The sequence below is a fragment of the Habropoda laboriosa genome, unplaced genomic scaffold (assembly GCF_001263275.1).
Source record: "Habropoda laboriosa isolate 0110345459 unplaced genomic scaffold, ASM126327v1 scaffold23, whole genome shotgun sequence".
NCBI lineage: Eukaryota > Metazoa > Arthropoda > Insecta > Hymenoptera > Apidae > Habropoda > Habropoda laboriosa.
In genome coordinates, this window is record NW_017100140.1 from 2,202,167 (window position 1) to 2,219,142 (window position 16,976).

General features: G+C 38.2%; 4 protein-coding genes across 4 annotated transcripts in view; 3 read left to right on the plus strand and 1 right to left on the minus strand.

The window, feature by feature from the left end:
- Positions 1-2,890, plus strand: part of LOC108580226 (lymphocyte cytosolic protein 2-like) — an 8,116-nt gene extending 5,226 nt beyond the window's left edge. The window contains exons 6-9 of the mRNA XM_017943939.1: positions 108-249; positions 2,107-2,280; positions 2,377-2,515; positions 2,743-2,890. Coding sequence (XP_017799428.1) covers positions 108-249; positions 2,107-2,280; positions 2,377-2,515; positions 2,743-2,890 — 603 coding nt within the window. The remainder of the gene's footprint in view (positions 1-107; positions 250-2,106; positions 2,281-2,376; positions 2,516-2,742) is intronic.
- Positions 2,891-5,216: 2,326 nt separating this feature from the next.
- On the plus strand, positions 5,217-8,609 carry LOC108580353 (nuclear hormone receptor HR96). The gene is made up of 5 exons (XM_017944089.1): positions 5,217-5,609; positions 5,987-7,350; positions 7,430-7,646; positions 7,726-8,145; positions 8,217-8,609. The coding sequence occupies exons 1-5, from the start codon at positions 5,472-5,474 to the stop codon at positions 8,412-8,414; spliced, it is 2,337 nt and encodes a 778-aa protein (XP_017799578.1). The 5' UTR covers positions 5,217-5,471; the 3' UTR covers positions 8,415-8,609.
- A 1,170-nt stretch (positions 8,610-9,779) lies between these two features.
- Positions 9,780-13,605, minus strand: LOC108570230 (N-acetyl-D-glucosamine kinase). The gene is given in 7 exon segments (XM_017932051.1): positions 9,780-10,187; positions 10,262-10,560; positions 10,710-10,976; positions 11,042-11,135; positions 11,235-11,319; positions 12,896-13,061; positions 13,402-13,605. Coding segments are annotated over 6 exon segments (1,131 nt in total). The 5' UTR covers positions 12,955-13,061; positions 13,402-13,605; the 3' UTR covers positions 9,780-9,860.
- An 874-nt stretch (positions 13,606-14,479) lies between these two features.
- Positions 14,480-16,976, plus strand: part of LOC108580373 (attractin-like protein 1) — a 32,618-nt gene continuing 30,121 nt past the window's right edge. The window contains exon 1 of the mRNA XM_017944112.1: positions 14,480-14,582. The gene's annotated coding sequence lies outside the window, so the exon portion shown is untranslated. The remainder of the gene's footprint in view (positions 14,583-16,976) is intronic.

Genomic DNA, 16,976 nt, shown 5'->3' on the forward strand with positions numbered 1-16,976 from the left:
TTCTCCATATAAGTGCTGATACATTTTTAAAACACCTTGTATACATTTCTGCTATTTTGTAATGGTTGACACAACAAAAAATTGAACGAATGTTATGGTTTTTTCAGCCACACGATAGTGGGTACTATTTAAATCCTATTCAAAGGATGTCGCACATAGAAGCACCCCCACCACTACCCGCAAAACCTTCTCAACGATTCTCTACCCCCTCTCCAACGCCGAGTCGAATGAGCTTGGATAAATCAAAGGGTTGGTATGGTTTTTTAAAGCGTCATGGCCATATTTGGATCGTCTCACGTGTCTAGAAAGGCTGAATGGTAAACAACGAGGAAAATAGTTCCCATGCAATGGCTCTCTGTCTCTGTTACGTCAGTGTAAATGTAAAAAGAGGGAAATTAGGCGGAGGACGTTAGGAGATAGGTGGTGCAACGTGTTACGAGGCCGTGGCAAAAAGTGCAGGCTGCATTAAATTGGAAGAATAAAAAGCCCTCGGTAGCCTAACTTCCCATAAACATGTGCGTGGCAAATGGCCAGCCACCGATTCTCCTGCAACCTGATGCACATTGCAATTGCAAGCCAGTCATGGACGAACTATCGTTACCATTATTTCGAGTCGTTTCAAACAGCGTACTGTAGCAGAATTAATTTCTAATTTTACTACATTGATCCAATTAATTTCTCATACGAGATATACACGTTAACACACCGTGGAAATCATTTAGAATATGAGTAAGAACAGAGTCCAGTGCAGTGTTTTTATAAAGACATCGGTGAAACAAAGAAAGAATAATTTCTCAAAGAGATTACTTATCTTAGACACACCGACACTTACGTTGATTAGAGTTTATCAGAATTTATAATCGCGAACAGAAGAGGAAGCCCTGTGATGGAATGAGTTCTTGCTTCTACCTGAGACTGAGCAAACAGCTCATGGGTGGTTTGGTTACTCGTTTGGTAGACGAAGTGTGCGACATAATAGTGAGGATGAAACGGGGACTTGTACGGTGTTTTTACATCCGACCACCTGACCCGCCAGGTACAAGAACCTCTTACCAAGCGAATTCCACGTGATTTAATTCACAGCTGTGTACACTTTAAGTGTAAACAGCTGGCTCATCGGATTTCCCAGTGAAACGCTTGACGCACATTTCTTCCTAAATTGGAAACGACACCCAACAAGACAGAAACGCGAACCTGAAATACACTATGATATATTTTTAAGCTCCGAGGAGACTGCGTGCCCCATGCTGAGGGACCAACGGATGGCCGTGCTTTGTGGCTTATCCAGCTGGTCTTTCCGGTTAAATGCCAGTCGGTGCAGTGATTTCGCGCAGTTCGGTTCGTTTGCAGTTCCTCTCTCAAATACTTCTCAAATCGTCCTCTTTTTTCATAAATGGTCCAGATTAAAGATCTGTTCAACGAGTACTCTTTGATTTACACGAGAAGGTTTCAATTATACTTAGATGGATTAATACGTCAATTATATCTAGCGGTACTGTGTTCGATTTTCCATTACTAAATTTTATAAAAAAAAATAAGCAATTGTAAAATTGTATTTCCAAGAAGCTGCTCGTCTCTTCTGGTACTGTTTACAATGTTCAGAATTATCACGTTGTTTTCCTCCTGCGCTATTTTCGTGCCCGGCGTTCCAAATTAAACGCGACGCGGAGAGTCTCGCTTTTATAATAAAAAATTCGTTCGAATCGTAATCATGAATAGAGGAAGACCCGACGACGACATTTTCATGCACATTCTTCTGCTAAACGCGTGAAAAATTGCAACAAGTTTGTGGTCTCAGTGTGAAAAACGTGAAATAAAAACGAGTCTTGCGAAAATGACGACTATTATAGGGGACTCAAAGAGAAACGTGTCTCTAAATACTGCAACTCGCCGTCAGGCGAGCCTCTCAGAGTGTTTGACTCAGGCAGCCCTCACTCAAGCTCGTCTGAACTTAGCAAGTTAGTGAAACACTGACCTAAACTATACTGAAATACGTGTACCTTCAAAGTGCACTGCATTTTGTGAATGAAATTCAACTTGTTCTGAATCATTGGCAGATTTCTAAGTGCTTGATGTATTGTTTAATGTGTACTGTGATGTTTACAGAGAGATCTCCTGAGAAGAAATCAGCAACACTGCCTCACTCTCTCAGTAATACTTCTTTGTCATCTGAAAGAGCCACGAGACCATTGCCACCACCACCTGAGAGACAATCCTACATAGACAAGTCTTGGTTTCACAATGTTACCAGGCAACAATCAACAAATCTTATCAAAGAACGTGAGTACAAGAATAGACTTGGTTCTATGAATGTAACCAGAGACATGTTCCATAGTCTGGTTATATACCGATTGTGGATTGATTTGCTATGTTTAGAAAGTACTTACGGCAACCCTCAAGATGGATATTTTCTTCTGAGACCATCCTCTACAAATGTGAACAATCCTCTGGTTCTGGTCCTCTGGTACAAGGACAGAGTGTGCAATGTTCCAGTCAGAAAGAGGCCTGACAATAGGTAAAGAACTTTCATACTTCAACATCCTTTGTCTGTACATATCTCTATCAGATACTGGACTTATCCTGCAAAAAGGAAAGATACATCTAATTGAAATTGCTTAGAAATAATTTTGAATATTTTTTAAACTGAAAAATTCTGTTCCAAGAATTTTTTTCTGAGAGAAGAACGAAAGGTTTGATTGATAAAAATGAAAGAAAATTGAGGAATATTTATTTTGCCTATAGGTATGCATTAGGCTCGGCAAAAGCGAACGAACAGTCGTTCACTAATGTTGAAGAAATCGTGATGTTCCACAAAAGGGAGGAATTAGTGCTCCATAGCGGAGGAGTGAAAATAGGAAGCACGAAATTGACCGATTCACCGCCAAAATAAGTTTCTAAAAGCATGAAACCAACCAGCTTGTGCAACCCGAAAACACTGCCTGGCCGGGAATTTCGAAAGAGACTGAATCTCTGACGATGACGTGCATGTATTTATTCGACAAGTGCCTTTTCGTACCCGCGAGACGTTGAAACTTCACATTTTGTATATTTTTTATAAGGCTCTGATGCATTTACACGAACTATCGTACACACTTATGGAAACGTTTAGATGCGTGGAAAGATGGATCTCTCGCGAAGTGATTTTTACGCGCGTATATTTTTAATACGAACGTTTACAAATGGTATTTTTGCTAATATTAAGAATGTTCAAATTTCGAAAGTCTTGATATACATATATACATACATGTATAACGAATGTTACTACTGTAATGAAAAGAATAGTCACTTTATGCACATATCAGTAATTAATGATTTTGTACGTGTACTCGTTGTTTGTAAGTTGTTCGCTTTTTTTCTTTTTTATTATTTAGAAAGAAATTCAAGAATGTGAAATTACGAAAATTGAGTGATACTGTAAACTACGAATTTGTAAATAGGATAATTTCGTTCGAAGATTATATGCCAGGTAGAATTTAGTATCAAGGATCTTTTGTATCGCATTTTATTTTGATTTATTATGGTTCTACGTGTAAGAAAATAAATTTTATTAGACCCAATATACAATAACCAAGCTTTACCCCTATTTTCTACACAAAAGAACAACTCATTTGGTTATAGAAACGTGTTATGTTAATAAGAATAATATAAAAAACACCAAGATGACTTGGTGTAATTTATATGCACATTATCATGAAGAAAATATTGAAATAAGAAAGAAAAATATTAATGGATGTACATTTCAAGATTATCTAAAAGTCGCTATTTGATATTAATTGATTTAAGGAATTACAGTGTTAAGATACCTCAAGGTCAAATTCAATGGTGCTTTACAATAGTCAACCTTACTATAATAATGACACTTGATTAGATTTAACTACTACTAATTACTTAATAGACTATTGTAAACATTGCGGCTAAAAGTGTGCTAACTTCAAGTGCTATGTTTCAAGAAAATATAAATGTACTTAAGTATATACTTCCAAAATATATCGATGCACAGATTAATATGGGTCACCCTGTACATTGCAATCGGTTCGTTTTTATTTTTCCATGTTACGGAAAGAAATAAAAAAACATTGTTTTGAAAAAAGTTTTTCCTTCAAAAAGGTACTTTTTCGTCTGAATTATTAAAAATTTTCTATCGAAATCTTTAGCCGAAAATGAAAAAGCAATCGTGCGTGCGCAGAATCAATTAATCTTTCATATGCAATCTACACGGTTTCCCGTTTATCAGTACGGACGCCGCGATTGAAAGTAACGAATACGAATTGGTAAGTCAACAATTTACTCGACAGCAATTATCTCGAACTACGTTCGACGATTGATAACGATAACACCAATTAAGTAAACAGTCTAACGATCGAGTTTTCAACTTTCCAGATCTACAAGCAGTTTTATATTAGGCGGTTGTAAGTGATCTTCGATCGTGAGAATTTTGTTCGTCGATCACAGCAATGATAGGGATCAATGCGATATAATATAGTGTGAAGTTTACGACGTACGATATACTTAATATTCCCGATATCAACCTTGATAGACGGTGGATTTACGCGGTGAACCTGTGTGCGCGTGAACTTTGAACCAGTTACTCAACGACAGCAACACAATTAAGAGGAGCATAACAGAAGACGTTTCGCGCATCCGATATTCCTCGATAACACGGTATACACGACATTGAATCACGATTCATCCTAAGTGTGTATATTATTCATAAAAAAACGTTCGATTTATTTCACAATTACCTAATCTAATCACCCGTGATAGAAACAGTGTCATTACACGTAGAAGCTAGATGCGTTATCGCAATTAATCGCACCGATGATAATTTTCTAGCGAAAACCGAACACACACTTATTGCGCGATGAAATGTGCCACGTATATACATTTCGTACTATCTTTTCTACAATGAGAACACGAAATTCGTCCTTGTATTATCGAACTCTCTGACGAGCCAAAGCATATGTTATCAAAGATCGAGGATTGAGAACACGATTCGAGTGGTGTGTGTTTGCGCGGGAATCCGCGTTTACTAAATCCATCTTGTTGGTAAAGAATTATGGATTTTAAAAATTCCCTAGACTCGGTGGGGCTAGTTATTTTTGTAACATCGTGTTGCTGTCGAAGATCGGGCAATACCGTGGGAGGATGTAGTAACGAAACACACGACGGGTTTGTGCGCACCGCCCCGTTAACTGCTCGTAACTGAACGCCAATTGAGAGGTCCATTTAGGTTGTCACTTAAAGCTTTTGAAGCGGTATCTCGCGGATCCGGGGCGTTGGAACGAAAATGATACTGGTCCCGTGAAAATCGCGACCCGGGGACAGTTCCGTTTTGCTCCGTTGTCTCCGCAGACAGTGCGTTGATAAAAACAACGCTGACATGAGTCAGTTGTTGCAGAAGCGTAATTCCGAGCGGGAATAATGGTGCGTTAGATAAGTGTCAGTCGCATGAAATATCGTTCCCGGGAGAAATGGAAGATGAACAGCCGGCGAGGGAGGCGAGCAAAATATGCGGTGTGTGTGGCGATCGCGCGCTCGGCTACAATTTCAACGCGGTGTCGTGCGAAAGCTGCAAGGCTTTCTTTCGACGGAATGCTTTGAAAAACAAGGTGACTAACCCGAAAGTCCCACATCTACTTGCGTTTCATTCCTGACAATCGTTCGCATGGATTCAGAACTTTATTCTTTGACCAGCAATTTAGATATTGGATGTTTGATATACTGTTCTTATGTGCATTACAAGTTACGTCTGGTTACTACGTTTGTTTTTTTTTTCTTTTTCATTCAAGTTAAATATCATGATAGGGAAAGGTGGCGTCACTGTAGATACCAAATTTGAATTGAATTAAGTAATGACAGTAAAGTGATGGGACAACAGAAAAGATGTCAGTGTTTGTAGTCTTTCTTGAATTGCTTGTTAAGTAATAAAAGATGCTGTTGCTTGGTTGAAATTATTTCATTAGGGATTTTCATTGCATTTTTGCAGGATTTTAGGTGTCCTTTCACCGAGAATTGTAACATCACACCAGTCACCAGACGTTTCTGTCAAAAATGTCGTTTAGACAAGTGCTTCAGTATAGGAATGAGGAAAGAACATATTATGTCTGAAGAGGACAAGGTACTGAAGAGACAAAAGATAGAACAGAATCGTGCAAAAAAAAGGCCAACACTGGACGTTTCAAAGCCATCAAAAGTTAAGAAAGGTTCCATAGATGATTGCAACTTTGATGACACTTCTATGTCTGTTAATTCAGTTGCATCAACTACATCAGATACATGCTTTTGGGAGTCTGATAGGAAGTATATAGACTTAGATGCAAATAGACAAAACGTAACAGAAAGCTTCAGCCCAGTGACAGCTGCAAGTGTTCCAAGTCCTTCTAGTCCACCAGAAAATGGAGCTATAAGTGGGTCCAAGACATTAGATATGATGAAAGACTCTTCCCACAATTCAAATTCCAATTTTGAAAGTTACGATCATGCTTCACCACCACATGAAGAGAGTGAAACTGATGTAGAAAGAATAGGAATTGATTCAAATTCTCCCCTACAAAATCAAGAAAGGTTTGACAAAGTTAAACCTCTCTCTCATAGTTTAGAAAAGGACAAAAAGTCAGCAATAAGTTCCAGGAAATTTGAGCAAAATATGTTAGACTTAAATTCTGAGTTTACTTCTGCCAACAATGATTCTTTGAAATATTCTCCTGAATTTGATAATGCATCTTGTTACAATAAGTTTGATTGTAGTCCTGTACAAAACTCCCAGTTTATTAATCACACATCACACTATAAGAAAACAAATATGGATGTGAACTCAGGAATCCATATGGGTATACAGATTTGTTCAGAGGAACCAGCAGCTAGTCAGAAACAGAGCAAGGAAATACCTCCAAGAGAGGATAATTTAGTCAACAGTAAGCTCACCGAAGATTCCACTAGGATCACAAAGCTTGTTAATAATTCGAATTTTATTACGAAAGTATTCCAAAACGAGGAATTACTTTTAAAGATCATGACAGATCCTGTTGTTATTAGTAAATTAGAGGCAGATCCTCAAATGTCGCAATTTTTCAAAGAAAACGGAGTCACTGCGGAGAAAGAGGTAACATCCGAAAAGGATGTAAATGTACCTTTTAAAGATGATGGAAAATTTATTAATAATTCGAATCGCCTGTTTAAATCGACATTCAAAGTTAAACAGAAACAAGTAGAGAATCCAATTTTGACCGATTTAATAACGAACTCCTGTCAGGAAGAATGCGTAAAACAACGCAATGAACCGAGTAGTAGTAACGATTGGAATAGAAGTATATCAGATGTAACAACAGATGTACTTCAAGATGTACAAAGGTACAGATGAAATTCACGTTTATTTAGGGTCTAAAAAATCAACATTATACAGCATGCCAAACTATGGATTACATTTCAGAGTACCAATTGCTGCAAATTCCATTGAGTCTATTCTTTGTGAGGCAATTAAATTAGAGTTTTCAGCATATTCTGCTCTTGGTGGTATGGAGACCAGAAGGGTATTGAATGATGCTGAAAGAGCAAAGTTAAATGAATTAATAGTAGCTAACAAAGCATTATTAGCTCCTTTAGATGAGGATATAACAAATTTAATAGGAGAAGATTGTAAATTTAAGGTACTATTTTGTTTTTGTAATGTAAAAAAATACGTTCCAGGTGGTTACATTTACTAAAATTAGTTATTCATTATTTCAGAATAATTTCAGTCGATCAGACCCGGCGCTGTTAGATGTTATAAATCTTACTGCCATTGCCATAAGACGTTTAATTAAAATGGCGAAAAAGATAAATGCCTTCAAGAATATGTGTCAAGAGGATCAGATAGCTCTTTTAAAAGGAGGCTGCACGGAAATGATGATTTTAAGATCAGCGCTCAATTACGACGTCGAGAAGGATATGTGGTGGATACCACATAGTCAGGAGAGTATGTCCAATATAAAAGTGGACGTTTTAAAGGAAGTGAAAGGAAATCTTTATGCAGAACATACAAGATTTATTAGGAGTTTCGATCCCAGATGGAGGGATGAGAATATTATTTTAATTTTAAGTGCAATTGCTCTGTTCACACCGGACAGGCCGAAAGTGGTGCATAACGATGTGATTAAATTGGAGCAAGTAAGTCTGATACTTTGTTAAAAATAATGTTAAGAAAGTATATGTATTCTAATAATGAATTTCTTTTATAGAATTCTTATTATTACTTGCTCAGACGTTATCTGGAAAGTGTGTACCCTGGATGTGAAGCCAAATCCATGTTTTTGAAATTAATTCAAAAGATTTCTGATCTTCATAGATTAAACAATGAAGTGGTTGGAGTTTATCTTAATTTAAATCCATCGAGGGTAGAACCACTACTTATAGAGATATTTGACTTGAAACATTGATCGAACGTGTTCGTAGCGAGACGAAGGATAAATACAAAACGTTTCCGATTAGTATTCGAATAGCGAAAGTATAGAACTTCGTCACAAGTTCGCGTCAATGATCGCATGTTTATATTATAAATAATGTATAGCAATAATATTTTAAATCTTTAAAAAAATTCATGAATTATATGAAAGTAGAATTCTGAATTGGGAATACACACTCGAATATGTAAATGTATATAGAATGTAATATTATATGAACGATACCATAGACAAGAGTTTATTCGTATCAAAATTTATGTCTATATAGAGTTATATGAAAATAATATCTACGTATATCGATATATAGTTAATTCCTGTTTGGGATATAAAAAAAGTTTATTGTAATTAAAGAAGCCCTTTGCTTGTAAAATATCAACATCTCTATTAATTGTCGATCCGTTGAATTTCATGACAAGTAGAGATTATATATAGTTCTAAACGAACGTAAAAGTATTTCGTCATGTTGCATCACTCTGTAGAGGATACACACGCGTATATATATATATTATATTAGCATAATGATGATTGTTGAGAACGTTATGTATATTTTGACGAGCGTACCTTAAATTGTTAAATATAGAAAGAATATTTGTTACACTGATACCAAGTTCTATGTTCATGTTTAACGGGTTAATATATGTAGAAAAAAAAATAAGTGGAAAATATTTCTTTATTTTAGAAAAAAATAAAAAATTACGTTGTGATAAACATGAATTCAGTGCTTGGTGCTTAAAAAGAATGTGAGAAAACTTCAATCCAAGCATGATGAATGCAAGATATGACCTGAGTAATGTGCATTCGCATTACAAACGTTAATTATGTACACAATAAATTGTGATATCGTGTCAAAATATATTTTTCAAATACTTGTTATATTTGACTTTTAAACATTATTATTTCACTCCTATTACAATTATCTCGACAATTTTTCTTATTTAATAAATGATAAATAACTGAAAGTATAAGTACCTCTAATTAAATCAGTCATCATAATCATTTGGAAATGTATAACCAAGCATATGCAGGGTTATCATTATCAACAGGCTGGTAAATGCGATAAAAAATGTAAAACTGATACAAATAAGAAACAAATATCCGACTGTCCTAAGAACGAATGTAAATGTGCAGATTAACCAATCCCAAATTGTTTTCAGTATCATTCTTTCCTACCACTCTTACGATTTATCAAGAAAAGATTGAACGATCGATGTTTTAGCATTCGATACAGCAACGTTAGCGACCAAATTATTAACTGATGTCAGATTAAACGATAAAGAATGTCAATTGTTATATAAATTAAGTGATAGGTTTATTGTTTTAAATTTCTGTATATTTGCTCCTGTAAAATATATTTCATCAAAAAATTGTACATAATACGCGCATTAAATACAATAGTTATTGCCATTTGTATCTTTAATTTCTCTAATCCTTCTTTACGTCGCTGCAAGGAACAAATACTACATTCGACTCTGTCGAATCTTCTAGCGGTTTCACGTAATTCTCGCGTTTGTAGCGATAGAATACTTCCATGTTCTTTTCGTAGGGTTTCGTAAACACCCAATTGATTTGTTCAGTGGCAAGGTAACAGGCGCCCAACGCAGCCGATACTGTCAAACGGATCATACTTAATTCATCCACAGCTTTAGACTCGTGAATTTCATCGAGGAAAGCGTTTTTCATTAAATCCCACGATTTCCAAACGGATCCAACGCAGACAACCTTTAATCCACCATGAGCTAACTTAAGTTCCTGTAGAACAACATTTCGTATAATTAGATATTGAAATTCATACTTTGCTTTATAAACAGAAACAAATGGTTTACATTATGGGCCTTCTTCGCAAGAGCTATGATATGTTTTGCAAGCATTCTCCCATTTTCCTTAAGAAGATGCAAACAAAGGGGATCTTTCTTTTCACAGCCTATCACAATCTCCTTCGTGAACTTAGCGAAAGTGGTTTTATTAAAGTTCTTATAAAAATGTGGCAACATATCATCCGTGCAAGTTGCATTGAAATAATGCCTCATAGCTGGCCACACGTAATTTATGGGTTTAGGTGATTGTGCCAAATCATCGAGATGATCGAACACGTATTTACAAGCTCTAACAGCGATCCACATGGCTAGAAATTCATATTCGTACAAATTATGCAGGATGAATAATAAATAGTACTCGTGATTCTTGTATATTATAGTCTCGGCTGAATATATTGGTCATTCAAGGCCATTACCCCCACTATCCTAAATTACATCCGCTACTCCCACCACCTACCACTGCCTTCGTCTCCCATAAAATGTCCCCATCCGCCGCACCTTGCAATTGTTCTATCAGGCTGGATCAACAACCCGTTGCTACCAGTACCGGCAATTAAAACAATTCCACCAGTATCTAAAGCAGTTTTGAGGCTACCCATAGTATCTGAACTGACGAAAATGGCCTTAGCAGCATTTGGATATTTCTCTTGTATCATTTCCAAAAACCTGATTAGATATTGAAATAAAGTTATTCATTTAATTCCAGTAACGATAAGAACGATTACTTTTCATAGAATTTTACAGGCAATTTTGTCATCGATACAGTTAACTATTTAATAACTACCAAGCTATCTAAAGGAATGGACTCGGACATCCCTATCGACTGTTTCCCTCTTTCCACCATAGCATTGATTCTGGCGGTTGTTTCTTCCATTCCTATATACTATGCAGAAAAATAACTTGTTTGTCATTTTATTCTTGTTGCTTTTACAAGAACAGAAGAGATGAAAATGGTGATTAAAATGTTAGATTATTTAATTACCCAGTGATTGGTACTCGGCCCTTTAATTTCCGTTAATGGCGTCCCTTGTCCATCGATGATAAATAGCGTAGAACATGTCGCGCCTCTGGGGATTATTAAATTCATCATGTTAACGTGTTAATTCGTTATTCGATAGTTGGCTGAGTCTATGACCCGTTTTCCATCATTTCGTTATTTTCTAACGCAATAAATCGATCGTGCACATGAAACTATAGTGGGTGTCCGGTGAGGTATTCAACAAACTTCGCCCACATGTTCAACAGGTTTTTCTGAATAAAAAATATCACACCTCACCGGACACCCTGTATATGGAGGTTAGAAGTAGAAAGTATGCAGGCCCTGTTTGAATCAGTTGAGTTAATCCAGGCCCTGTTTGAATCAGTTGAGTTAATCAGGCCCTGTTTGAATCAGTTAAGTTAATCATAGTCGATGTAGACTGTCAATTGCTTTCGCGAACGTTCAGGCTACATCGTGAAGCGAGTAGACTGAAATTGCATACGTCACAATATCGAATATTTCGAATTATCGACGATATATCGACAAAAATATATCGAGTTTTATCGTTGCTGTTATATTCGTATGTTAACTCTAATCAAATAATGCAATATTTTATTTCAGCAGATCTCTAATTTTATTTCATTCTTGGTAATATGATAACGTATCGGGTAAAGTGAATCTGCAAACAATTATAGTACAAAAGTTCAATGGTAAATACACACCAGCTGATAACTGTGCTTCTACAGTATGTCCGGTTTATCTCAGAACCAGGAAATATGTACATATCTCGAAAACTACGAATGATACCAAAAAATGTTTCAGACGAAAGTTGTAGGGTATAAAGGGCGACATACTGTTCTGACATATTTTTAACCTTGCAATAATCTTGAAAAACCCTGTAAAAAAGTTTTAAAATGAAAACATATATTTGTGATTATGTAATCTTGTAAGCTGACATCGAGACGTTTTCAAAACAAAAAATAGTAAAACATCTGTTTTTAGACAAAAAGTCTTCGTTATCTGTGTTTACTTATTTCAATAAATATCGATAAGTGTATATTTTTTCCATTTTTCCGTTTGAATTACAAGGAAGTTTGATAAGGAATATATCCACGCCTTACGATCGTTAAGTATCGATCACACTATCGATTGCTCTCCTTCTTTAGAGTGTCTCTCAAGATTTGCAAAAACGTTTGACAAATTTACCTAACATCGAATTATTTTGTTAGAAATGTACTAAAATATATTGTATTCTACCATTAGAGTCATTTTTCAAAGAATTAAACTTCGAAATTAATAACGAAGCGAGAGGAAAAGAAAAACTTTCATTACCTTTTTCCTAGTGACAAATAATTGGTAAATTCTGAGCACTTTTTCAAAACTTGATATTACACAATATGGTAGCAATTACGTGATTAGAGAAATATTTTTTACGTAATTCTGAAATATGTTGTAAATTCAACACGCATATAATCAAAATCGATGTATATTTTTATATAAAAGTCGAGCGGGACGTGCTGTTTTCGTAAAAAAAAATGATGGATTCTTTATTAGCTACAGCTGTGTCTGCACGAGGGGATTGTTTAAATCGCAAATGTCAACAAGTTTTATAATTCGAGAGAAGTTTTTGACAAAATGATAAAAAAAAATTTTTTATTACTCACCCTTCGATACCGCCGATCCTGATTTCCTCAGGATGTTCCGGTAATATCACTTTAGACATTACGAGCTCGTCTTCTGACGAATCTCTCCTTGGTCCCTGCTTTCTTAACTCTCTACGAAGTTCGTACTCATCGATACGTCTTTTCCTCTTCCCCCTTCCTTTCCTTCCTGACATTTTTGAATCAAATTTCAATTTCAATTTTGAATTTTTTCGATGTCAAAAGGATCCAGGAATATAGGGATGGGATTGAAACAGGTACATGTCTGATAACGTAGAAGTGAAAAAACTAATTTAAACATTGTATCGATTCTTCTATCGTACAAAAGAACAATTTAAAACAAGAAGAAATATCACGAAACAATATCCTATTTCGTAAAAAAAAATTCCAAACGTTAATTTTTAAAATTGACAGATATTACAAGAATTGAATTAAAAAGGTACAACGACATGGGTGACCAAACATGTGTAACAAACTATTAAGTTCTTTTCGTATTCGTGTTAACTTACTACAAGGATTCAAAGATACGTGAAGTGCGACGTAATTATATCCTACTCAATTATGAATAAAATTTGTGGAAAGCAGTCCACGAAATTTGGTGCAAAAATTCCGGAGAAATCACGGAGTGACATGTAACAGTCGGAAATGCCGCGACTGCTACGATTACTAGTGAATGTTTACGTATCACTATACAACAGCTTTATCACACGAAGTTGTCTTCGTTACTGCCGTTGCTTTGCCCACGTTGCTTGCCACCAAAATGGTATATCCACCTGGACAAATTACGGCGCAATGTCAGGAAAAAGGTGGGGATTCAACAGCGTAGCGTCAACTGAGGAACTAGCAGATAGTCTACAGTCTACGAGATGCCGCCAATTTATACTACTCTGACATCTATGAACAACTTCCTGTACTATGATGGTAAATTTATCTTACCAATCAATATTTTCTAAAACAAAAAACGATAAATTTCTAATTAAAGTATTCTATTCCTTCTTTTTCTATCGTAATTTTCATTAATAGTATTCTATTGGTAAATAATATTAGAAATTAGATTAGCAATTGCATTGTCAAAGGTTCGAATCATGCGGGAAAATTCTACCAATGACATGCTCTGCTCGAAGCGCTATCTCGTGATATTCCATGCAACTATTGGATTCAAAATACTCGTTTGAGTTCAGCATCTAGATAAAAGTCCGGCAAGTGTCGTGACCTATGGTTGCGACACCGTGGGAGCCGCGCGGTGGCGACCGCACTCTCGACTTCGGCAGCGCGCAGAGCTATTAAGCGAGTTTCGCATCGAAACGCGAGTCAGAAGGTGCCCATATGTATCTGGTCCGGTGCGTCGCCGTCGGCCATTGTCTCTGACATGGAAGCCCATCAAAATGGCAGAGGTCGTGCAGATGTTTTTGTTCCTATATAAATCGAAGTACCGTCGGAAAGGGCAGTGCCGTGAGGTGGTACGGGATCAGTGCGGTGTAATTGCGGTGCCGTGGCCGATACTGTGGGCGGCGCTGATCTGCTGGGTGGTGCACGTAACCGCGGCCGCCTCCTCCTCCTCGTCGTCGCTGACGACGGATACGACCTGCGACACGGACAGTTGCGTCAACGGGGACTGTGTCAATGGCACCTGCGTGTGCCACGAGGGTTGGCAGGGCTCGAAGTGCCAATTCTGTGGCGGAAAAGTCAGGTGAGCGAGACAGCGAATGTGTGCGCGAGCATGTCATTCTTTGCCTCTCCGGCCTTCGTGGGCCTCTCTTCTCACCGCGAATCTGATTCTATTGTATGTACGAGCAACGAAACGGTGCGTATCCTGCACGAGAGAGAGAGAGAGAGAGAGAGCGTCGCCGAAATTACACTATACGGCCCTGAGGAGATGCTAACGGGTTAACTGTACATTCCGTTGAGCGTGTGCAACGGTATTGACGACGACTTTTTAGTAGGTCGACTCGTTTCTCTTAGACTTTGATCGTCTTTCTCTGCTTTCTCATTCCCTTCCGTCGCGACACGTAAATAAACGAAACGAAGAGAGCACCGAACGTGCGTATGCGCGGCTTGCTCGGATTTAATTGCTCTCTGCCTCGTGTGTGCGCGTCCCTGGGGGCCCTTTACAAGAGGGAGGGGGAATGGGTCGGTCATTGTCTGCACGGTTGACAGTGAACAGCCACGAAGCGGTAATCGGAACACTGGCGAATCTAACGGTGAACAGTGACCGCGGAAATCGGCCGGGTTAGCTCACTGGTCGTCTCGCCGTGCGTTTCGAGACTCATAGTCGACGGGGATTAGATTTTGCCGTCGATCGATCGACGGCTTTAAACTTGACAGGGAAACTACGGTTTCCGCCACTGTCAAGGCTGATTTACTTTTCACCCGTCATGTACAGGCCACGGAACTTGGTTGGAAACGTTAAATTCTGCAACCGGTGCTTCTTGTGTTATGTTTATTCCAGAACCGCGCGTAGGCACTTGAGAACAGTCGGCATCACCGGTGCGTTGAGCAATTGCGGTGAAATCCGATGCGAACGTCGCAGCGAACTCTTTCTTCGTCGCGTTTCGTGTTTTGACTCCTGTCTAGTGAGAGGTACAATATACGAGAAGTCGCTAACCGTGTCGTGACTAATCAAGCGTTCGTTATGTTTCTACCGATACGTATTACGCATACGTATCATTCAGATTAATTTGTTTCCTCCGTGTTTCTTTCTACGCATCATATTTCGCATTTTACGCATTACACTCTTCGCGCAGAATTTTCACCGTGACGTCATATCTGTTAGCAGTTGAGACTCGCTCTGCATGAGATAAGCGGAGAACAACAACGTAGTTTCGTCTTCTCGAATTTTCCTGAACATTGGACGAAGCTGTTCGTACGAAATTTTTATTTTGTTATTCGAATCGAGTTTCAGGAAAGAATTCGCAAAGTACCCGCCTACGTGTGCTCGATCGTACTTCACAATGAACACCATACGTTTACTCGCGTGCACATATGTATAGGCACGCACACACATATATACGTACTGAACGTTGGCACTCGTGAAAAGTTCGAAGTCTCGTGTAGCGGCGTTTCAATGACGCCGATTGATCCACGCAAAGATCTTCCTTACAATCACCGGCTTAACCTGGATTCGACGAGAGGCACGCGGTTTCAAAATTTCATCATGTACTCGTGAATAATTGGCGCTGAAAATAACCGCGCCTCCGGGGCCGCGTAAACGCGAGTCTCCACGGGCACGAAACAAAACAACATAACTGAAAGAGAAGAAAGGGGGCGTTCTTAGGCCGCGAAAACACATCCGTGCACGCTCGACGCATCGTGTACGCCTACTTGTTCATTACTCCATGCTTGTCACGGATTAACGAGAGGAAAAAGATTTCAACGATACACAATGTCGTGCCTTGCAGAACAATGTATGTACTATCATTCTTATTCTCGTAAACGCGATTGTTGTGACACGTGTGTTGAACAATTCATCGATTCGAATTTATCGCATGGGAACGATTAGAGCTATCCCGCGTGTTATTTTTATGTGGCAGTTGTCGCTATACAGAGTGTTTCGCGCAACTCTTACACGCCCTCTTTCAAGAGAGCGAAAAACATTTTTCTCGGTCGCGTGGGACACCCAGTATACGCAGTGAAACAAGACGAAGCATACACGGTGCAAAGATCGGTTTTTTGAAACGCGTGCAGCTAAACTATTCGCATAACGTAGCTCATCTGAAATGTAAACAAAATTCGGTGCGATGGTCAATGAGCGGTGACGCGATAATGTTGGTTCGTTAGTTATTACGTCCTCTCCATAGTGAATCATTCTGGCTTGAGTCGCGTGCTAATTATGAGGTGCCCCCCGGAACACGTGTTTTTGCTTGCTCGCGTTTCACACCTGTCCAGCCGATCGAGTTCGTTATTGAACAGTCCAAAGCACGGTCGAAGTGAATATGATTTTCTCCGTATTTGATTATCAACTCTCATTTCACTCTACGCAGTATCTAGATCCACGTGTTGGTTTATGGCGTGCCGCGTAGCTCGGTCGGCTTTATGGTTTCTAGATGGCCGCGTTCGATTGCTACGATCGACGATTATCCAGTGC